Source organism: Symphalangus syndactylus, chromosome 1 (assembly GCF_028878055.3).
Source record: "Symphalangus syndactylus isolate Jambi chromosome 1, NHGRI_mSymSyn1-v2.1_pri, whole genome shotgun sequence".
Lineage (NCBI taxonomy): Eukaryota > Metazoa > Chordata > Mammalia > Primates > Hylobatidae > Symphalangus > Symphalangus syndactylus.
The window spans coordinates 23,976,815-24,001,442 of NC_072423.2; the positions used below are offsets into that span (position 1 = coordinate 23,976,815).

The 24,628-nt window shown below is 41.2% G+C and overlaps 1 protein-coding gene across 4 annotated transcripts in view; it reads right to left on the reverse strand.

Moving 5' to 3' along the window:
- Positions 1 to 5,817: 5,817 nt before the first annotated feature.
- ZCCHC2 (zinc finger CCHC-type containing 2) overlaps positions 5,818 to 24,628 on the reverse strand; it is a 61,688-nt gene continuing 42,877 nt past the window's right edge. For all 4 annotated transcript variants that reach the window (XM_055297198.2, XM_063637886.1, XM_063637841.1 and 1 more), the window contains 7 exons: positions 24,077 to 24,134; positions 21,580 to 21,715; positions 20,093 to 20,157; positions 19,632 to 19,726; positions 14,180 to 14,308; positions 8,866 to 10,359; positions 5,818 to 7,903 (listed from right to left, as the gene is read on the reverse strand). In XM_055297198.2, coding sequence (XP_055153173.2) covers positions 7,836 to 7,903; positions 8,866 to 10,359; positions 14,180 to 14,308; positions 19,632 to 19,726; positions 20,093 to 20,157; positions 21,580 to 21,715; positions 24,077 to 24,134 — 2,045 coding nt within the window. In that variant the 3' untranslated portion in view covers positions 5,818 to 7,835. The remainder of the gene's footprint in view (positions 7,904 to 8,865; positions 10,360 to 14,179; positions 14,309 to 19,631; positions 19,727 to 20,092; positions 20,158 to 21,579; positions 21,716 to 24,076; positions 24,135 to 24,628) is intronic.

The following is a 24,628-nucleotide window of genomic DNA, read 5'->3' on the forward strand; positions in this document are numbered from 1 at the left end:
AAGCGGAGGTCTGAGCGTCACCATGGGTCTGTCTGCAGCACTCCGTCTCGCTGAACCCAAAATTTCTCTCCTAGAAAACGAGGGGAAACATTCCCACCCCACTTCACAGCTGTGATGACCAAATGCACACAGGAGAAGCGCAGAGGAAACCTTTAAAGTGTTCACACACAAACTGAGATTTCAACGGCTGAATGAGGGGATTGCTCAAGTTGCTTTTATGGCCAGCTGCCTGCATTCTTTAAGGTTTTGGGCACAGGCTTACAACCCCAAATGTTCCCTCTCTTACGTTTAATGTTCTCTAAATTAGGTCAATAGGAAATAACATCTACTTGCTCGCACTGTCCTCGTCCCCCACTAGGTGGCATTGCGTTCCAATGAGCAATCTTCTGGTGAGAGGCTGGTGGAGGCCTTTTTCACAGCAGCTCAAATTGGAACTGCAAGAGGAAAAAGAAAAACAATGAAGAACCACCCAATCCCCCCACCTCACCACGATTCCCACCGCCAAATTTCAAAGAGCAAAACAGGATCATGGGATTGAGAGCTTCTGGTGACCAAGGCCCGTATTCTCTGCAGGCGGAGGAGGAGGCATGAAGGAAGGGTCTCTGGTCCCCACACGCGTGATGTGCCCCCCATTACAGAACAGACAAGCCCCAAACCCACCCCCCCCAATTCCAAAGCTTCCACAATTGATAAACATTTGCATATACACACAGAGCTCAGGTGATGTGTACCCGTGTTCCAATTCAGGGGGCTTACATTTTTCAACAGAGGACGCCGTTTAGGAATTAGGTAAATTTTGCATGGGCAGGCACAATAGCTGTATCTGTAAGCAGTGGTAACATCAAACATGATGTTAGACTGACCTTAGGAATCCAACCTGTGCAAGCCAATATGTTAACAAGCATCCAGGGAAAGACAAGGTTGCCCGTCCTGGCCTGTCCTCTCTCTGCATAGGGTCATCTGAAGGGGCGAGGGCACTCCAGTTAAAACATTCCCTCCACCCCGAGCGGACACCTGCCTCTCAGCCCTGGGACTCCAGAGCCCCTTATCCTTTAACAGCTGGTCTCCTCCCCTGAAGAGGAAGATGTAGAGATATTGTGACCACGTTTCCAGGCAGGGACCCCATTTCTTTACTTCATGTCTTACACCTCGAAACTTACTGCTCTGGAAATCAATGAGCCCTCCCTCTGGGTGGGGTGGGGTTGGGTGGAGGGGGGTTAGTATTTTTTTATTCTTTTAAGATTATGGGAGCGTCATGGGGTGGAACTATTGTCACAGCTTGCCTCCATACGGTTTCACTGCCTTAACCTTAGAATGCTTTTGTAATCAGTATGGAGAACTGAAAAAGGTGTCTTCCCAGCTCAAATGGATGGTGCTGTTAAGTACTAGGTGCTACCTGTTAAGGAAAAAGGTATTTTACACCGCACTTTCTCATCTCTTTGGAACCTTCTCAGAAAAATTTGATTCCTAGTGCTTACATAAAAAGTTAAATGTAGATTTGCCTTGCCATGAGCTTTTACTTTGGTACTGAATAATCATGACCATACGACTCGGCATGTCTGTACAGTCCGTACGTACCATTAACTGGCAAGCTCTCCAGTTAGGTTTAATCTGCGAGAGTAAGGAATAGCTTCTATATCGTTCATCAGTGCATAGAGCAAAATTAACTAATCTTAGTCTAATGAGGAGCTATGTTTGCTAGGTTCCTCACCATCCAAAGAATCACTGCCATCACTCCTACCCAAACCTGTTCTCATCCACATTTTCCCTTTTATTAAAAAAAAGACACGGTCTCACTCTGTCACCTAGGCTGGAGTGCAGTGGCATGATCTTGGCTCACTGTGGCCTCTGCCTGCTGGGCTCAAGCAATCCTCCTGACTCAGCCTCCGGAATAGCTGGGACTACAGACGTAGATCACCACAACCAGCTAATTTTTGTATTTTTTGTAGAGATGGGGTTTCATCATGTTGCCCAGGCTGGTCTTGAATTCTTGGGCTCAAGTGATCTGCCCAAGGCCTTGGCCTCCCGAAATGTTGGGATTACAGGTGTGAACCACTGTGCTTGGCCCTGTCTCTTAAAATAGTATTGCAATTTCCCTGTTCATCCAAAATTGAATTCAACTAGAATTTGAGGGGCTTCTCAGTGCTATTTCATTATGTTGGACCTTTCCCATAGATTATTTAACCTTGGGAGCCATTATTTATTTATTTGGGATGAAGTCTCACTGTCACCCAGGCTGGAGTGCAGTGGTGTGACTGCAACTCACTGCAAACTCCGCCTCCCAGGTTCAAGCGATTCTCCTACCTCAGCCTCCTCAGTAGCTGGGATTACACGCACATACCACCATGCCCAGATAAGTTTTTGTGTTTTTAGTAGATTCGGGGTTTCACTACATTGGTCACGCTGGTCTCAAACTTCTGACCTCAAGTAATCCACCCGCCTCAGCCTCCCAAAGTGTTGGGATTACAGGAGTCAGCCACTGTGCCCAGCCACTGAACCATAATTTAAAAGAAACATTCTCATTTTATATCTAGGGAAAATAAAGTTCAGAGCATCAAGGTTCCTTCTACCTGTCTCTTCCATCCCTTTTTAAACGGGCCTTCCCATGGCCAACACCTTAGTCTCGGCCCTCCTAGCCATGCCTAACCCATCTTTCAACCTCCAGGCTCTCTTTCCTTAACCACCTGAGGATTTCCTCAGATACCACTGTCAATGTGTTTTCCCTCTATTCAAAACTCGGAAACTTCCCATTTTTCATTCAACCAACTCCAAATTCTCCAGTCTGATCCCATTTTATCTACTGTACCCACAAAGCTTGAAACTCTTTTATAATTTTCCCTCTACTATGGCTGTATCTCCTTCCCCCACGTACCCAACCACGCACTGCTGTCATTTTTGTTCCTGCCCAGCCTGCGTCCCCTTCCCCAAGGTGACTCTCCACCCTGATCCCACCCGGGGCTCTTTCTAGATGCAAAGACCTAGGCTGCACATGCATTCCCCCACCTGGCCTTCCACAGCACTGTGACACCATCTCAGGAGGGGTCCACCTCGCCTTCCACAGCACTGTGACACCATCTCGGGAGGCGTCCACCTCGTCTTCCACAGCACTGTGACACCATCTCGGGAGGCGTCCACCTCGCCTTCCACAGCACTGTGACACCATCTCGGGAGGCGTCCACCTCGTCTTCCACAGCATGGTGACACCATCTCGGGAGGCGTCCACCTCGTCTTCCACAGCATGGTGACACCATCTCGGGAGAGGTCCACCTCGCCTTCCACAGCACTGTGACACCATCTCGGGTGGGGTCCACCTCGCCTTCCACAGCACTGTGACACCATCTCAGGAGGGGTCCACCTGGCCTTCCACAGCACTGTGACACCAACTAGGGAGAGGTCCACCTCGCCTTCCACAGCACTGTGACACCATCTCGGGAGGCGTCCACCTGGTCTTCCACAGCATGGTGACACCATCTCGGGAGAGGTCCACCTCGCCTTCCACAGCACTGTGACACCATCTCGGGAGGGGTCCACCTCGCCTTCCACAGCACTGTGACACCATCTCAGGAGGGGTCCACCTCGACTTCCATAGCACTGTGACACCATCTCGGGAGGGGTCCACCTCGTCTTCCACAGCACTGTGACACCATCTCGGGAGGGGTCCACCTCGCCTTCCACAGCACTGTGACACCATCTCAGGAGGGGTCCACCTCGACTTCCATAGCACTGTGACACCATCTCGGGAGGCGTCCACCTCGCCTTCCACAGCATGGTGACATCATCTCAGGAGGGGTCCACCTCGCCTTCCACAGCACTGTGACACCATCTCGGGAGGCGTCCACCTCGCCTTCCACAGCATGGTGACACCATCTCGGGAGGGGTCCACCTCGCCTTCCACAGCGCTATGACACCATCTCAGGAGGGGGGTCTGGATACCCATTCAGGGTTCCCTACTACATTGCTGGTGCGAGTGTAAATCACTTGGAAACAATACTGCAAATCCTGGCCAACTGAATACTTGCATGTCCTACAACCCAGCCGCTGCACTCCCAGCTTGCCACCCTAGAGGACTCGTGTACACACGAACCAGGGACAACAATGTTCCCAGCAGCCTTCTTTGTAACAGAAAAAAAATTAAAACCACCCAGATGTCCATTGACAGAATGGAGAAATTATCTATATTCTTCCCCACAATGAGACTATCATAAGGTAGGGAAAATGAATAAATATAAGAACACAACATCACGACCATAAAATCAGATGAACAGAGCCAGGCACAGAAGGCTAGGCACAAAAGGATACCCTTACAAAGCTCAAGAAAAGCAAAAAGAAACTGTATATTTAGGAGCAGTGTGGGGGGAAACAAGTAAAAGACTAACAGAAGGCCAGGCGCAGTGGCTCGCATCTGTAATCCCAGCACTTTGGGAGGCCGAGGCGGGTGGATCACCTGAGGTCAGGAGTTCGAGACCAGCCTGGCCAACATAGTGAAATCCCTTCTCTACTAAAAATACCAAACAAAATTGGCTGGGCGTGGTGGTGGACGCCTGTAATCCCAGCTACTCGGGAGGCTGAGGCAGGAGAATCACTTGAACCCGGGAGGTGGAGGTTGCAGTGAGTCGAGATCGCGCCATTGCACTCCAGCCTGGGCAACAAGAGCGAAAGTCTGTCTCATTAAAAAAAAAAAAAGACCAACACAATCTAGAGCAGTGGTTACCTTAGTGTAGTCGGGGAAGGGGAGGGAGGGATAGCTAAGGATATGGGACATGCTAGTTAATGTGAATCTGGGTTCATGATTTATACGTGTTACCTATAGGTGCATTATTTGTTGGCTGAAAAGGAAAGCTGGTGCCCTGTAAACAATCAGGGAATTTATAATCATTTCAAACTCACTGCCCACTCATTGCCCAGATCCAGAAGGCACAGTCATTAGAGGGCTCCTGACAAAGAGCCAAGGCCCAGGACGGTGCTGGCCACCGGGACTGCTGCAAAGGCGGCGTGGAGCAACACGCATAGGCCCCCAACCTGGTCTCTTATAAATTACCAACTGCTTAAAAACTTTGAGCCTGGATTACAGCCAAGATAAGCAATGAAATAAAAAATAGTACATATTGTACTGAGAGAGGGGCCTGGCTAATAGAATCACACTAACAAAGTTGATAAAGTAATGAGTCCTTTACACTTTTGGTGGGTAAAGGCCTAAACTGGAAACACGAGCTCAAGGTTGACAAGGACTCTGCCTCATTGCTACCATAGCCTTTGGCACGCAGCCGAGTACTCAACACTCACGGAGTGCAGTCCCCCTTTCTCTAGTGGTCACGCAGATGACCTCTATATAAAGTTATTTGGGAGGCCGGGCGTGGAGGCTCATGCCTGTAATCCCACCACTTTGGGAGGCAGAGGCAGGCAGATCACTTGAGGTCAGGAGTTCAAGACCAGCCTGGCCAACACGGTGAAACCCCGTTTCTACTAAAAATACAAAAATTAGCTGGGTGTCGTGGTACACACCTGTAATCCCAGCTACTCAGGAGGCTGAGGCAGGAGAATCGCTTGAATCTGGGGAGGCAGAGGTTGCAGTGAACTGAGATCACGCCACTGCACTTCAACCTGGGTGACAGAGCAAGACGCCGTCTCAAAAACAAAAAAGTTATTTGGGGGAGGAACTGAGGAGCATCTAGATGGTAAATAACTTTGGGATTCACTGCCCACCCTGCAGGGAAATGGATTAACCCCAAAATAATTACATACATAAATAAAACTTTAAAAAAATCGCCATGTATGATGTCCTATCTCCATTTTTACAAAATTTACAATGAGGCACAATTCTTAAGCTGTTTTTCATTTTTTTATTGCTGTTAATTCAAGGAAAAAAGGTTGCATAAAATCCAATCTGTTCTAGAAATATAAGTGGCCTTTCCAGTACATAACATTTCAAATATCAAAGTATATGGTAAACATACAAATAAGGAGAAGGTAACATACCTCCTATGTACAGTACAGTATTTTAAATCATAAAATAAGCTCCATAAAGTACAACTGGCAAGTGATTCACAATGCGGCCCATACGTGGCTTATCAAAACTCTCACTTGAACAACTCAACTGCAGCTTAACAATTAATTTAATAATGTGGTCCAAAAATACCCAGATCAAATAAAATATATTTAATCAAAATAATTTCCTTTACTCGAACTTTCTTTCTAAATTAAAGCTTTCATCTACCCCTTCACACCCACCCTTTCCCCATAACTCCCACCCGAAAGAACGTTTCAAAATGTACATTGGTGCTATAAATATAAATGCTACTTATGAAGCATGAAATTAAGCTTCTTTTTTCTTCAAGTTTTTTCTCTTGTCTAGCAATCTGTTAGGCTTCTGAACCAAGACCAAATGTGTACGTTCCTCTGCTGCATACCACCGTTACTCCACACAACAAAAATCTATCATTTCTGCTCTGTGCTGAGGAATGGAAAATGAAACCCCCACCCCCTGACCCCTAGGACTATACAGTGGAAACTGTTCGTTGCTGATGAATGCAGCAGTCACCAAAAAATACACCCAATCTTCCAGATAACCTCAGTGCACTTTAGGAAATCAAAAATCACCTGGAAGCAATTTAGTACATAGATTGGCTTTTTTAAAAAACTTTTTTTTTTTTTTTTTTTTAAAAACAGCAGCATTAAACTTAGTGACATGACACTGACATGATTAATACCATCTTAACACACTCAGAATTCAGTCTTTCACATTATAATCAAGCATAGTGGTAAACTGTTATAAAAGTGACTTTGCTACAAGAGACAGGTTAGGGAACAAATAACCTGACTTATGGTAGAAACCCATAGCTCCGTTCAGATTGCAATAAACCATACACATTTTAAACACAACGTAACACTGTAACAGTTGGTACAGGGAAAGAAGAAATCTTTACTCAAGTAGTGTCTCTGAGCACAACACGGTGGTAGACAAGTAAAACTGGCTGTAGACTTTCATTACAAACACAAGCACACAGAGAGCGACATTCACACCAGTGTGTTCACTTTGTGTCTCTCTGAAGCAACAGGCTAAAAAAGGATGATGGAAGTAAAAAGTTGGTTTCAGAAAAAGCTTTTTGTCCATTTCGTACGTCATATTTTTTCAGTTTCATATGGTTTGACTTCTTCCTCTCTCTTCCACTTATTTTCATTTTTATTTGGACAACAAGCACTGCATATATGTATTTACGTGACGCTGTTTATTACATATATACACACTATTTTGGGAGTCTGATTCCTCCCATAAGATCAGGGTGAAACATTCTGCCCTTGGTTTATATGCAGAGCAGTTTACGAAAGTGGGGTGAATGCACTGCTGGCTGCTCCTGCTGCAGGCCGGGAACAGAGTGAGGCTGGCCGGGGAGGAAAGTGTCGTTTAGGGTGAAAGTGAGAAAAGCTGGGAAGAAGCAAAATTTTTTTTTCAAAACCATATGACTGTCACCAGTGTTGTAAAAAAAAGGTCAAATACACAGTTTTAAAGATTCAGTAAACATTGCACACAGCAAGTATTCAGTGTTAAAAAAAAAAAAAAAAAGCACGTACCAACATTTTCCTTTTGATAGTTTGTCTGAAGGTTTAAATTACACGTATCATACATATAAGCCTGTTGTTGAACCAGGAGACCAGAGGCTCAAAAGCATTGCATTCTTTCTTGTTTTGGACATTGGTACAAGAGAAATGAAAAATCCCAACTGCATAGAAATCTAGGAAATGTATAGACAAAGAAACAAAATACCTTTCCTTTCCTCCCCTCCACACCCCATGACTCCCCACACTTGAGTGTATTAAGTAGGCAAGCTTTACTCGTTTCAGTCTGCAGAATCCAACGTATCATTAGAAGGGGGGAGGGGAGGTGCGTATCTCAGTCTGTAAGTGCCTAAAATGGGAAAGACAGAACTAAGTCACCGCTTACAAGGAAACGTCATCACAAACCACTATGTACAAGCTATCACACGGGCATGCTCTCCACAAGGCACCTTCGTCAGCTCTAGTGCCACTCCAAATGGCCAATCCGCTCACTTTAAAAAGCAATGTAAAGTTTGTGCTTTGAATTCGATCTAAAAGCTATCGAACTTGATCTTTCTTTAAGAATGCCAAGTAAATATATTCCCAATTTAAGATTTTTTTTTGTTTCTGGGTAAGATTTGGCAAAAACGACAAAGGCCAAGTGAAAATAACAGTCTGAAGTCGACACAAAATTTGGTATCTTACTCAAACATAGGTAAGAACATTTTCTTCTTTCTGGTGGTAGTAATAGTAAACTGTGTTCAAATTCCTTTACTCTCAAATCAAAATAGTACTGAACTATTTTGCTCCTGTAAAATGCAATAGAATCTTGGACCTTTTTTTTTTAAAAAACATTTGCTGGGAAGGAAAAGGGCAGCATGGGGAAATAGGCATGAGACAGCTGGTTATGCAGATATACTACATAGTTACTCAAAACCTAATGTCAGATAACTAGATTACTTCCTAGGTTTTCAATATTTAAAAATTTTGCTTACTCTATGAAACAGGATTGTAGCTTAAAAAAAAAAAGTGCTGCAAGCAAGAGATTTAACATTACAGAATGCAAATTCCCATCACACTCCTTCAAAAGGGCCTTTTAGAGTTTATTCCTTAATTGGAAACTGAATTCCTCTGAACTTTCTTGTGCTCTGTGTGACCTGGGTCTACACTGTTTTTCCAGTTGCATTTTATGATCTGTCACTGAAAACACAATATCCATAAATGAAAACGCAAACAGATCTTTCTGCTACAACAGAATCCCATGATCAATAAGGAAAGGAAGGAGAAATGGGTGAACTCAAAAACAAGTCCTCTGGGAGTTATTGTGATTACCTTGTTGATTGGCCTCCATGGACGACTGCTTACAGTCCTGTGCATAGTGTCCGCTTACACCACAATTGTAACATGAGACATTCCCATTCTTCTTGGGCCCCGAACCACTGGTGTTGGCAACTACATTAGGTGCTGGATATACAGGATAGAATCTCCCAAATCCTGCCATCTGCTGCATGCCATAGTTGGCTTGGCTCCCCATGACTGGGTCATGTACCAGTCCATTTGCATATGGAGTCTGAGGCAGAAAAAAAGGAAGTTGGTTTCCATTGCTCTGATGTGCTTGGTTGAGGTAGCTGCCATTGCAAATGGATGGCAGAGTAAAGAATGAAGGGACTCGGTACATTGGTCCAGGCATTGGATTAGGATAATAGTAACTATTTAGCTGAAGGTTTCCATTGGTCCCACAGCTGCACCTTCGCCCACAAGAACCACAAGGACCTGAACCCATCTGCTGTGGTGGCACTACTGTCCCATTAGCATTCGTGTTCCCCACAGCACTGATGTAAGAGGTGCTGTCACTCTGCGCGGTACTGTGTGTCAAGGCAGGGCTCGGGCTTGGGGCAGGGCCTGGGGTGTGGGTAGGAACCGCAGGAGGAACAGTCGCCTGGGCCTGGCTGATACCTGCGCTCGCTGGCTGGGGAGAAGTTGCTGCTGTGCTGAGCACACTGGAGTTCTGGCTGGGTAACACGCCGGCAGCAAGGGGAGAGCCTGGTAAGGGGTAGGAAGCTGGTGGCTGAGCAGCTGAGAGGCCAGCTGCTGGAAGAACTACCTTCACATTGGTAGGCTGAGGGACTGTCCCTGTGTTTCCCTCAATTTGAGGCACCATTTGATTGAGTCCTACCACTTGGGATGCAGATTTTGTGATGGGGTCCGTGGTAGCAACAGGAGAGCCTGGGAAACTACCTGGGTTATGGATAGGAATAAAGGCAGTGTTTGGTGATGCGATGCTCAGACTTCCGGGTGGTTGCTGTGGGATGTTAACTGTGCAGCTCTCAGAAGATCCCTGTGGTGGTGGCAACTTTAGCCTCTGAACTGTTAGATGCAAAGCGGGAGTACTACTGTGTGGAAGGAAGGTTGATGGAATAGGTAAAGGGGAAGCCAGTAACTCAAGGTGCTTTTCCGATTCTCCAGTGGAAGCTGTTGGCCCTAGTATTCCAACAGGGGTTGAATTTGCGGACTCCCTTATTGCAGAAATAGCAACAGGACTAGGAACAAGCATCCCTATGGTTTTGCCATCAGCGGGTTTGGGTGCAGGAACGACGACTTCAGACTTCTGGGCACCATTGTGCATGACACAGTGTAAAGTTGGCATAAAAGAAATATGCTGATACTTGGGTGTGTTTAAGGGATCTTCTAAAAGGTTTCCATTCTCATTTCCTAGTGAAGCAATTTGAACAGGTGGCTTGACAGTGACAGTCTGGTTGACAGAACCGTAACCTGTAAACCTAGTTGTTGATGGATTCCCAGAATCCTCAGAATTGCTGTCTGTGTCTAAAGAAAACAAACATAGAGAGATATTAACACGAGCATAACTCCCATCTTTCTTGCTAGAAATAAACATTAAGTATACCTCAAAGTAACTCAAGTTTGGAAAGTGTCCCTCTATGTTTCCTGACTGTCCAAGCTGACCTCCCTTTAACTTTTGGCTTTCTATGGGTCAACATTAGATCAATGCTTTATTTTAAAAATACGGGGATATAAACAGAAAAACAAAACATAAAAGGCTAGTTGAGTCTGAATGAAACACAGTATAAAACAAAGAGATTTATGTAACACCATCTTTGTACTGAGAAGAGCATCAGACACTCTTAACCTTAATAAACTTCAGGCAATCCACTTGGTTTCCATTCTGCACTGCCAACCCAAGTTCTTCAATTTGTCTCAGATAAATGATATAATTTCAAGGAGCTCAGTCAAGACAATATTTAACTCAAATATCTAGAGGCAGGGAACAGAAGAGTTTTCTTTTGTTGTTGTTTTTTTTTAGAATGGAATCAATATTCTTAATACTAAATATTTCAATGGGGGAAGAAAATTTAAAGCTATTATTAATCATAAAACAAATACACTAGAACACAAAAAACAGAGGAAAAGGAGAGTGTGGCAATTTCTCCAAAATCAAAACAGCAAAACAGCAAATACAAACAACACTGCATCGGCTACTACTCCTGCATCAGTCTTACGCTTGTGTACAGAAATAGTGTGGACCTAGACTTTGGGGGATGTTCTGACTTTTGGTATACAGGGGACAAGGATAAAATCTGATTCACAATGTTTAAACATCATAGACCCAGACATTGTGTTGATGTATACACAGACCATTCCATTAAAATGTAGTGCCTATTTAAAAATCTTTCTGCTTGTATGGATAAGCTGAATTGTACTAGGTACTTAAAATATTTGTATTCATTAAGGTATGAACTGGTTATATTCAGCTTCAGATGTTAAAAAGTTTTCAAACAGAACACTAAAAACAAATTCGTTTTCCTGAAGAAAGATTAAATGAAAGCTACTTACTGACACAGAACATCAACAGTATTACTAATTCAATGATTTTAATTTATATTAGAAGAAACTCAAAGAGTGAATGGTTCTAGCATAAACTTCCCCTAATAGATTAATAATTGAGGTATTTCTTGCTAAACTTTGCAAAATAAAAACTATCCCAAAATCCAAACTTATTGAAGGCATTTTATCTGTATCATCACACCAGTGCAGAGTCAAAGATAAAAATGTTAAGTTTGAAAGAAGCAGAAACATTTTTAAAGTCCGTTAAATTTCTATGTGAAATAGCAAATGGCCTCATGATTTTTAATGTTCCCAGTTGGTTTTCTAAGCATCCTGAGACTCCTCTAGACACGTTGAGACACGTCTCGCCCTTTTGTGCACTGATTTCGGTAAGTGTAAAGCCCCAAACAGAAATACCATCACCACCCAGGAGAGCAACAGCAAAGACACCCACGCCCTTTTCAAAGGAGCCTTTTCATCCACTCAGAATTCTAAAAATGATCAAAGCTCTCTACCATAATGGATATTTTCCTTGGGTGAAGACAGCCCTAAGCCATTCTTTCATATTTAATAACAGCCTATTTGAAAAAAGCCAAGTTCCTCCACACAGGCCTCCAACTTGTGCCATCTGATGGCAGGAGAGGGATGCTGTCATTACCCAAGTGTACAGATGTACACTAACACTTTGGACAGGGCCAAATCTGCAGTGTGAGCCACAGAGTCACCTGCATATCCTAGAGAATCAAGCATAAATGTACAATGAAACATACTGAAAGTTTGTCTATTCTGGGTAATGCATAAAAACCCTCTCATTTAATGCTGGGTGCACTGGCTCATGCTTATAATCTCAACACTTTGGGAGGCCAAGGCAGGAGGATCACTTGAGCCCAGGAGTTCAAGACCAGCCTGGGCAACACAGCAAGACCCTGTCTCATAAATTAAAAAAAAAAGAAGAAAAAAATCCTCTCATTTAACCTTCAAAATAGCTCAGTGAGAGGTTGTTTTCATTTTTTTTCTTTCACAAGGACACTGCAGATCAGAAGTACAGTGTTGCCTCAGATTAGAAGAATTGGTGGTAGAGTAACTATGCTACATTTGGTATGACTACAAAGTAACTGCAAAGTAAAGCCTGACTTTAATTGTATGTCATGTAGCAACACTATATAGCATAGCTCCCTAAAACATAGCGTGATACCACAACACAGAAAGAAGCTAATGTCACAGAGAGCTGCAGACTGTCCAGGAAGAAACCACATTTGGCTAAAACAATATGTGGGAAGGATCTTAATCTGTAGGTGGACCGTAAGAAGTAACTTGATACTGCCCACCAGCATGGGTACACCTTGTAACCAAGGTGTTACCAATCAGACGTTGTCATCATGCATAAAGAATGACATCCTCATTCAACATACACATTTTAAAGGAGATCTCACCTCCAGACCAGAATGAGAGTAAGACCTCTAATAACCCACTCTTCCATAAAAGCAATGAAAACCCTAGCAAAAACTGTCAAATAACCAACTTTCTCAAAATTCTGGAAATTAACTAAAAGCTTACAGCACTCTGACGAGTGTTTATTCAAGAAAAACAGCTCAATCTGTAAGAACAGAAAATCTCAAGGCATTTTCCCCTTGTCCTACCTTCCACTCCCCCTTTCTACAGCTCTAAAATAGCCCTGTAAATGACTTGTACCTCACTTTCCGAAATCAGTGCAAACACCATCTCTCTTGCAGTAGTAGCTACAAAACCCAGCAGCCATTAGGAGTAGGGGTTTGGAGTTCCCCAAAAGCCCCACCACCAAACTGTCACCATTTGACTGTCTGGCAGCTAGCACTCACTCTGTGTTACAGCCTCTTACCCACAGGACATTTGTCATAATTAGTCAGAAGCAACTGTTTAACGATGTAGCCGCCCGAGGCAGCATTACTAGCTGGGGCTGACAAGAGGCTGACCAGAAAACTTAAAATGAAAAACTGGGGAATAAGGTGGCTACAGGAGGCTTTGAAAAGCTTTAATATACTCCTGGGAACCTAAAAGGTTTTGCTCATGCCTATAGTTACATGCCTTTCCAAAGCAGACATGAGAAGGCCCTAAGCTCTCACTGCTGGCTGGTTTTAAGCCTCTGTGCAAGGAGGAACTGAAGACATTAATACGCAGAGAAAACAACAAAATGGCAGACGTAAAACCTACCTTATTAGTAATTACATTAAATGTAAATGGACAAATAGCAGAGATCGGCAGAATGAATAAAAAACCATAATCTAACTATATGTTGTCTACAAGAGACAAAATTTATATTTAAAGACACAAATAGGTTTAAAGTAAAAGGACAGAAAACAAAATACTGTGCAAGCAGTACCTAGAATGCTGGATCGACTATACTATTCTCAGACAAAAATAGACTTTAAGACAAAAATTGTTACTAGAGACAAAGAAGGGTATCCTAAAATGATAAAACGGTCAATCAATCGAGAGGACGTAAAGAGCATAAACATATATATGCATCTAACAACACACACATTTTCCTTCTTTCTACACTAACTCTACCTCATTATGATCCTGTCTTCATCCTACTTAACTTCATATGCAGTGAAATATGTTTATCAAATCAACATTGCTAGGAATTTCTAAGGCAATGATCTATACAACGTCCTTTGTATCGATTTTACATTTAAAATCAGTTAATGGCATTTATAGGATCATAAAATTCCTTGTTTGACTCTGACGTGAAGAAACAACACACATTTCCCTCCACTTCCGCACCCCTGCCATGCCAACAATACTCCCACTTCAAAGAGCAAACCTCTGTCTTTCTCTTCTTCACTTTCAAAACTTTCTCTTCCATCATGTCGGGGACTAGATGGAGAACTGTAACTCTCTGAAGATGTTTCTCCACATGTGTCATGTCCAGAGCCAATGTCCAAATTCACATCTAAAAATAACAACACTATTTTAAAAAATCATGTTAAGTCATTTTAAATTAATTTCTAAGTTGAATCATTAGAAATTAATTTTAGCTATATTTTCTTCAGTTTCCCCACAACCATCTAAAAAAGCTTGTCCTTGATCTAAACTGATTAAATTACAATTTTAATAGAAAATACTTGATAAAGATATTCTTAAAACAATGCACAGAGTAAGTCAATCTTACTGACTTCAAAGAAAAAAAGAGTTAAGGTTGGTTGCAGGGTCTGTACAATAATATCACTTTGAGCTACTTTCTAAGTCTAGATATTTTAACTCTTCAGAGTTTGCTGGAAAATTCATTCTTTAAAAGAACTTAAGAAGAAAAGGGCTGCCAAAATACCTATTCAATGAAAATTACCTGGAGTATTTAAAATAATAAAATGCTTCCCATCTAGTAGACGGAGTAGTCCCTTGAGTTCTGCCAAGTTCAAGCCTATACTGAGGTAGTGTGAGGTGGTGACAGGACCTGCCATGACCAACTAGCTGTATCTGTTTTGAGCACATAAGGAGAGACTATTGGTGTATCTAGTATTGGACAAGAGATACAAACTCTGGATTTTTTTTTTTCCAGTAGTGGCCCTGACTTAGGGAAATATTCTCTTATCTCTTGTAAACCCAGTAGCTAGCATAATTCTGCCTTACAGCAAGCATTCAATACATGTTTGGTGTATAAATCCCCAAATAAGGGATTCCAGAGGGTTCTTAAGAACTATAGATTAGTGAAGCATTTCTGTGGCAACTGGTAGAATCAGTAAAAGATAATGGGTATTAATTGCCTGGGCAAAATATGTGTCACAGAAAAGGCACAATTTGTATCATGAGCAATGCAGGCAACTAACCTGTGGTTTTTGGCTGGGATAAACCTGTAACAGTGTTAAGACTGTTAAACATGACCTAGATTAGCCCAGCCACTCAAATGTTAGATGAATATTGAAAATAAAGTCATTAGGAATGTTGATGTTGCTAAATTCCTTCTGAGTAATAAATGTCAAACTGCCAAGGGAAAACTGCACAAAATCTTATGAGGCTACAAGGAAAGTGGCAGAGGAGTTCACAGGCAAGTAACAATTTTACAGAAAAGTTACCTGGAGGATACCTACACAGTAACAGGCCCTGAATGACCCATCATAAGGCGACTAAAAGGATTCAAGTCAATACCAATGGCTGCTTGAAGACAAGCTAACGGGCCATAGTGGCCAAACAAGTTGTCATTAAATTGGACTAATGATGAAACCTATAGCACTTGCATGAGTCTTGCATATAAATATTTCAACCAGCATATAACAAAATGAACAATCCAGGATCAAGAGAATCAAAGATTCAACAGGATATTCTTTTTTTTTTTTTTTTTTTTTTTTTTTTTGAGACAGAGTCTTGCTCTGTCGCCCAGGCTGGAGTGCAGTGGCGCAATCTCGGCTCACTGCAAGCTCCGCCTCCCGGGTTCACGCCATTCTCCTGCCTCAGCCTCTGAGTAGCTGGGACTACAGGCGCCCGCCACCACGCCCAGCTAATTTTTTGTATTTTTAGTAGTGACGGGGTTTCACCGTAGTCTCCATCTCCTGACCTTGTGATCCGCCCGCCTTGGCCTCCCAAAGTGCTGGGATTACAAGCGTGAGCTACCGTGCCCGGCCTTCAACAGGATATTCTCAAACTAGAAATGGACTGAAAAGGAACCTCAGGGGTAGCGTTCATCAAAATGTTGCAGACAGTGAAACTACAGTAGACTATAGTTCAAAAAGCAAATTATGTTTTAAAAAAAGCAGCTACCTCTCCAAATGACATAATTTACAAAACTATTTTCTTTATGCTGTGCCAGCTGGTGAATATTCTTATCACGAATTGCCATATACAAAACCGCAGCTTCCAAAGAACTGAATACATAAATCTAAATCTATACTAACATAATCTTTTCTTTGATAATTCAGAAGGTACTTTAGAATTATGTGGTACCTTAAGAACTTTTATAATCAGAAATTATGTGATCCTCTAGAGATTCAGGGGATGTGGAAAGTGAAGACAGACCAATTATGCCAAAGGATACTCCACAAATTGCCCTTTTAAAAAAGACACGAACTTTGAATTTGTCATGTCTCAAATGATAAAGGGTCTTGCTTATAATAAAAACAAAAACAAAATTTAAAACATAAACCACTATTCTAACACTAAAATACTGGTTATTGGTAATTATAAACAATAGAAGTCTGTTACAGAGTTAAGACCCATTTAGATAAATCATAGGCAACAGAACCACATATTTCATCTGGGATATTAAAGGAAGCTAGAGACCTTCTAAATCTTTTACAAGAAACTGAGAGATCAAGCATCTCGTTTCCCTCTAAACTTTTTGGTGTCACAATTGGCAACAGAAGAGTGGGTGGAAGAAACACTGGGCAATAAACTACAATGATGAGCAATCTTTTTTTTTTTTTTTTTTTTTTGAGACAGAGTCTCATTCTGTCACCCTGGCTGGAGTATAGTGGTGCAATCTTGGCTCACTGTAAACTCCACCTCCTGGGTTCAAGTGATGCTCCTGCCTCAGTCTCCCGAGTAGCTGGGATTACAGGTGTGCACCACCACACCTGGCTAGTTTTTATATTTTTAGTAGAGACAGGGTTTCCCCATGATGGCCAGGCTGGTCTCAAACTCCTGACCTCATGTGATCCACCAGCCCCTGGCCTCCCAAAGTGCTGGGATTACAGGCCTGAGCCACCGCACCCGGCCATGGTGAGCATTCTTAATGCTCTATATGAGGTAATATGCACCTCTTCAGAAGACAGACTTTCAGAAAGCTTGGGTTTTAACAGAAAAGACACTCCAACAACACAGACAGCTGATGGCGCTGACTGCGTCCTGGCAGGAGCCAGCACAGAGGAGGGCTGGGAGCGATCTTTGTTTTCTTTTGAAATTCTGAGCTACATAAATGGATTATCACTCAAAACAGAAGTTAAAATTTAAATTTAATAATAAATTTTTCAGAAGTAAAACAATACAAATCTTAAGCTAAAATGTATTATTTAAAGATCCAAACAACCTGCTAATCAGAAAGAGTATTTTCAGCTTCAAGACAATGTCTCTCCAAATTATGATATGAGCTGTTGTTCCATAAAAAAAATCCTTAGGCATGTATTGAGTTTACTGAATGCTTAAAGACAATTCTTCCTTGGTGCCTTAATATTTCAAAGAAAAATTAATACACAGAGGGGCTTTTTAAAAGTTGGAATTGGCATACATCTGCGCTGCACTTGATATCAGTAAGACAAGCTGTACAAAAAACATTTCATTCACAGTCATTTTATAAATGTAAATACATACAAATCGGTGACGGATATAGAGGAGAAAATAGATAAAACTGAAAAATATGCTGAGGTTGTTACCTTCATAACACTTGAAAATTAAGGAAAGAAGTGAATGGGAGTTTGTGATGCTGTTACAAAGTTCTTAATAACCCATACAATGTATGTTTCCCTCTAATTTATTAGAACAGGGAAAAGGAACTAAATTGCTGCATTGAACACCTAAGTACTTGGAACTAGGAAAATGCTCTTCATGTTTTTACATGTAATTCTTACAATCTGCTGAAGCAGGCATTACTCCTGTTTTACAAATGAGCAAACAAAGGTATCAGAGAGGTCACATGCTTAATAAACTGGGGGAGCACAACACTCAAACCCTAACTGTCTCTGACCAACGTCTACGTGCATCTCCTCTGGAAATGGGCTAACATGGAAAGAATAGTTGCAAACTTCTTTAGTGAGCAGTAGTTCCCAGACACTGTGAGACAAGAGACAGAGTGATCTTGTGGAGGGCAGGAATTTCATTCAGAAAATGGTATTTTAGAAAACAAACATGGCAGCAGTATGGAAAATGAACTAGAAAGAGAAGGAAAAAGGCAGGGAGGGCCGGCAGAATCAATCTCCAAATGTCCACCGACAGACTTCTGTCTTCCTCATCTAGCTTTTTCCTCCTCCATTAAGCTGCCATCACCACCAGAGGGAACCTCAGAGATAGTAACGTGTTACAAGATCCTTCTACAGACAAGATGGGTTTTGTCCATGTTATTTTACCCCACTTCCAATGCTTCAATGAGTTGGCCAGATGATTTTAGTTTTTTAATTTATTATTTATTTATTTCTTTGAGATGGAGTTTCACTCTTGTTGCCCAGGCTGGAGTGCAACGGCACAGTCGTGGCTTACTGCAACTTCTGCCTCCCGGGTTCAAGCGACTCTCCTGCCTTAGCCTCCCAAGTAGCTGGGATTACAGGCACCTGCCACCATGCCCGGCTAATTTTTCTATTTTTAGTAGAGACAGGTTTTCATCATGTTGGTCAGGCTGGTCTCGAGCTCCTGACCTCAGGTGATCCACTCACCTTGGCCTCTCAAAGTGCTGGGATCAGAGGTATGAGCCACCGTGTCTGGCCCAGATGATTTCAGATTCAAAAGGTAATCATTTTTTTTTCATCACTATTCAGTCTTTCTATACAAATATCTAGTTTAAAAATAAACTCAAAACTTTTAAGAAATAGATTCTGGTTATTCATATTACAACACAACTGAATGTACTAATATTCCAATAACATTTAGATTAACAATCACATTTGTGGGATCACTACATAAATGTGTCAGGGGCATACAGGGATAAAACGTTCTCCTAGAGGTCTGCGTGCCCTTATTCTTTTTTAATCGTTACAGTTAATAGTGAAGATAAACAAAATCAATGAAGCTGCAGAAGGGCATTTTCTCAAGTCCAATGAACCTTGAACCTAAAAATAAAGGGACCTTAAAATAATGGTGGGTAAATGGAAGCCATATACATCTAGTATAACAAAAATTTGAGGGTTGACATTCCCCTAAAGCCTCATAAAACTTCGTAAAGGATGGTTATTAAATCATGAAGAAGTCAACAGTATTTTAAAAACGACTTTACATAAAAACACTCTCATGAGTAGCCAGCAAAGCCACAGGAGAGATCCCCCATGGCCTTGGGACCTGTCTCCTGAGTCGGGACTGGCTGGAGAAGGACAACCTGGGAGACTCCTGCTGCCAGAAAGGAGAGGCAGGTGAGAATCACTGAGGCAAAGGCAATCTCCACCCTCATGGCTGGTTTGTATTCCCTAAAGTAACTCTAATGATTTCAGAACTGTTTAATTTGGAAATTGCTGTACATATCAACACAAGGTAAACTTATAGTATTAGGATTTGACACAACAGCTCAATATCTATTAATACAATAAGTATCATGCTGAATATATTTATGTGATGGGTATTTGAAAGAAAAATAACCTTCTTACCTTTCACAGTACCACCATGGGCATGCTGAGGAGTGGAGAGTCTAATACCATTTATTCTACTATTCAATCTGTTGTCAGTTTTCTTAATTTTCTCCCTAAACCAAATGAACATATTGCCAACATTTTAATAAGGTTATCTACCAAACACATTCAGTACAGTATTGATAAAATTCCCTTCAAGACTCTTTAAATTTTTTTAGTAAGGAATAATCTAAATACAATTAAGATTCGCCCTTCAGTGGAAAGTTCTGAGAGTTTTACCCCTCCAAACTGAATGCAGTATTTGACAGTAGCTTTATTTTTATCACCTGCATATATTAATATTTTGAACCAAAAGAGTAAAACCCAGAATTAAAAATACAAAGAAAACTAACTAAAAAAATACTATGTTGTATACTATCATAAACTAAACAGGCCTATTATCAAAGGCTATATGCTGTCTTTCCTTAAATTGAACCTACTTTTCTGTTTGTGGCTTTCCTTTCTTCTTATTTATTGAAGATAAACTCCGTTTTTCAGCAGAATGCTAGTAGAAAGAATAAAAAGACAAATCAGACAAAAGCTAAACCATATTGACGTTTTTACTCTCATAATAAACATTAAAATGATAGATTCCCACTTGTATATTCTAACAAGTGTTGATTTCCAACCTATTTTTGAAGTTTCCCACCTGAACCACTAAAATTTACATATTCTGTGACACTTACATATTTTCCTCATGATTAATACAGTATTATTTTCTATTTTTCTTTTAAAATGGACCTACATTCTTTTTTCTGACTATAAAATGAAACACAATCAAGTGACTGGCACTTGCTGTAGGTTTACTACTATTCTCTTAAAAGTACAATTCGATATAACTGTCAACACTTAATTACGTCAACTCTAAGAAGAGAGGCTGCAGGCACTGGAGTGGGGGAGGGAAAGTAAACTCAGATGGGCTTTGAAAATAGGTCATTAATTATGACTGAAACGATTTATAATTTCTCAGAATATGCTTTAATGCATAAAAACACATTCCAACAAGAGTTAACATTTGGATCTGAGCATTGGCCAGAGACAACATCGGGTTAATGAATCAATTTTCAAGAGCGAACTTTCATTCTATACTTGTAACATATACACAGGGACCTCCCCCCATATCTGTGAGGCCATATGACATGAAACATACTTAACAGCATTCTGCTCTCTGATCACACCCAAATCTTAAGAAAGCAAACATCCCCTAATGCATTCTCAAGTGTCGATAAACTGACCCAAATATTCATGAAGAAAGGTCAGTTGGAAAATTTACATCACAAATAGCAAGGCAGTGATTGAAATGCGAATTCTAATTCTTTCAAGACCAAAAAATTTTGGCCTAACAATCTAATGTACACCTTTGTTAAACAGCAAAGGTATTATTTTTAAAATTTTTGTTTTAAATTTATTTTTCAGAGACAGGGTCTCACGCTGTTGCCCAGGCAGAAGTACAGTAGTGTGATCATGACTCACAGCAGCCTTGAACTCCTGGGCTCAGGTGATCCTCCTGCCTCAACCTCCCGAGTAGCGGAGACTACAGGTGTGTACCACCACACTCAGCTGATTTTTAAATTTTTTATACAGACAGGGTTTCAGTATGTTGCCGAAGCTGGTCAAATGTGTGGCCTCAAGCAATCCTCCTGCCTTAGCTTCCCAAAGTGCTGGGATTAGAAGCGTGACCCATGACGCCTGGGAATGTATCATATTAAAGTGTACTAATCTTACACAAGCAATAAAAGTAATCTAAATACACATTTTCAGGTCTCAGAAGAGCTTAGATCATATATAAGTATAAAGTCTAAAACTTAAACATTCCTTCATTTCTTACCAGATATACTGTCTGACTGAAAACTTACAGAACTTAATTTTTTTCTTAAAGAGTAGCAATGCTTTAACTGTATAGCTCCAAAATAAACTCCCCACACACCTGGTCAGCTGAGGTCACACAGTGCTCTGGGTGCTGAATGGTGGTACAGCTTTGCTTCCTCCAATCCACAATTCCATTCTGTTCAGAATATTGCATGGTAAGCCCATCCAATGGAGAACAACTTGTACCAATATTGCTACCAAAGAAAAGTTTATGAAAGTGTGAAAATCTGCCCTCAATAATAACCTATTTCATTTCAATGAAGAAGTTACAGTAACCCTTTCTTCAATATATTAGTTTCTTCAAGGAATGCCTAATGATAGGTCTAAGAAAAAAAAAGTATACTATGAGAAATAAACCACTACACATCTATTTATCATTAATACCTGTCTCTAAAAAGAGTAGTAACAGCTGCATACTCTGCTTTTAGACACTATGCGATGGTGATCATCATACACTGCTTACAGTTGGGACAGAGAGGCTTACACAACCTGCATCTTGAGAGCACTGCTGTCATGAGCACTTAAGTAACTAGGCACATGAAAGGACAGGATAATGAGAACAAAAACCAAAAGAAACAGACAAGAGAAATAGGCCCCAGCAGAATTCAGATGATAAACTTACTGGACACAGACTTTCAGGTAACAGTGCTTAACATGGTTGACAAATACAATACTGAGGATTTTGGAAGAGAAATTTGGGAAAGAAAAAAAAAAGTAAATTATAGAACTATACAATAAACTAATATTACAAACTCAACAAATGGGAAATAGATGGAGAAAATTAGTGAAGGGGAAACAGATGAAGAAAATCAATGAAGAAAAAATTGGTCAGAAGAAAACAGATTAAAGCACTGAGAGTGAAAAAAATGTGAAAAACAAAAAAGGCTTAAAAGACATGGGACGGCTGGGCACGGTGGCCCACACCTATAATCCCAGCACTTTGGGAGGCTGAGGCGGGTGGATCACCTGAGGTCAGCAGTTCGAGACCATCCTGGCCAACATAGTGAAACTCCGTCTCTACCAAAAATAAAAAAAAAAAAATTAGCCAGGCGTGGTGGCGGGTGCCTGTAGTTCCAGCTACTTGGGAGGCTGAGGCAGGAGAATTGCTTGAACCTGAGAGGCAGAGGTTGCAGTGAGCTGAGACCGTGCCACTGCACTCCAGCCTGGGTAACAGAGCGAGACTCCATCTCAAAAAAAACAAAACAAAACACGGGACATGGTGAAAAATCTAACACACAAGGATTTGGAGTCTTGGAAGAGGGAGCAAGAGAAAAGCAGAGAAGAAATATCTGAAGAAGTAAAAGCTAGTTTTCTAAAATTAAAAGACATCAAGCTACGGATTCAAGAATTCATGCAAAGGAAGCTAGGAAAACTGCTGAAAACCAGACAACAACAAAACCTTGTAAGTAATCAGAGGGAAATGCATATTATCTTCAAAAGAGCAGCAGTAAGACCGATTGAAACTCTGGATGCCAGATGACTTAAGTGTGAGTTCCTCTCATATGCAGAGTCCAGCATAACAGAGTTTATTTGGGAAGTGATCCCAAAAAGCAGGAGCAAGGGAGTGGAGAGAATGAAATGGCAAAGGACTGCAATGAAGAGTCCACAGTGGGGGCTGGAAGCATCAGGAGCTCCGAGCTTCTGGGCCCTCCCAGAATGAGAGACCCAAAAAGGATGGAGGCAGACTCCTGTGTGAGCAGCAAAGGCCCTAAGGCGGAACATGGAAAGTCACGGCTCATACTTGAGGAGCAGAGCGCTAATGTGGTATGAGTCAGAAATCACAGATGGTTTTATGTGATCTGCAGGAGAAACTGGAGGTGAGCAGAGAGAATAAGATGCAAGGAAATAAAGGGAGAACCAGAAGATGAGGAAACTATGCTCTCAAAAAGCTCACAGAAAATCACTGCCCAATTAGAATCCTACAGGTGGCAAGAGTATCTTGTAAAAATGAAGGCAAAATAAACATTTTTTCCAGATAAAAATTTGAGTGCATTCATCACTGGCTGATGTGACTATAGGAAATACTCAAGTATTCTTCACTTGGAAGGAAAATGATCATAGGTGGATGCTCAGAGACACAGGAAGGAATGAGTACACAAACACTACAAAGAGGTTTCATGGAATTTAAAATTATACAGAGAATTAAAATGCATGACAGCCACGGCTTACAAGTTAGGGGGAAATAAATGATGTTGCAGTAATCTAAGGTCCTCAAATTGTTTGGGACCAGTACAAGCACAAGTATCCAACTTTAATAAGTCAAAGATATGTAATATAATCTCTAGGGTAACCACTAGAATAATTTTCATTGTAAACTATCAAGGATGATAGGGGAAAAAAAAAAACCAACAAAACAAAACAAAAAAAACCACAGAAGAAAAACAACCCAAAAGGAGGCAAAAAAAAATGAGAAAAGGAAACAGAAAAAGTGGAGAAATAAAAAGCAAATAGAAAAATGACAGAATTATAGCCAAATACATCAGAAATTTAATTAAATGTTACATTGATTTTAAAACATACCAAAGCACTTTTTGTTTTAGAAAGAGGATACCTACTTCACAATGGGACTTTTCCCAGTATGCTTCTTGTGGATTATGGCGTGCTGCAACACATCTAGAAGAGAGGAAAAAGTAACTTATTACACTAAATGCTGCAGCAAAAACCAACAGTAGGATGCTACTAGTTTGTATGACCATAACCACTGGTGACAGACTGTATGAAGCACTTCTAAGCATTTCTCCACATAGAAGATATCTTAAGCAATTTTTCAAAAACACAGTATACTCTGCATTACCTTTTATATTCTCTCAAATGTCTTCCACCTAACAGCAAATCAATCTTGTTCAAAACTATGAAAAGTCTGTATGAGCATGTCTCTACAAAACTAAAACATCCAATTTCAGATAGAACTTTTTAACCATTAAAAAATGAAGAGTTTCAAACATTCAAACCTGTATCTACTAATATAACAAATATCCATGTACACCACCCTCCACCAGACTGCTCCATATTTGCCTCTTTTAAGAAACAGAATATCACAGGAATGACTGAAGGTCTTCCCTCCATTCCATTCCCCCTCATCCCTCTAGAGGCTAACTAGTACCTTA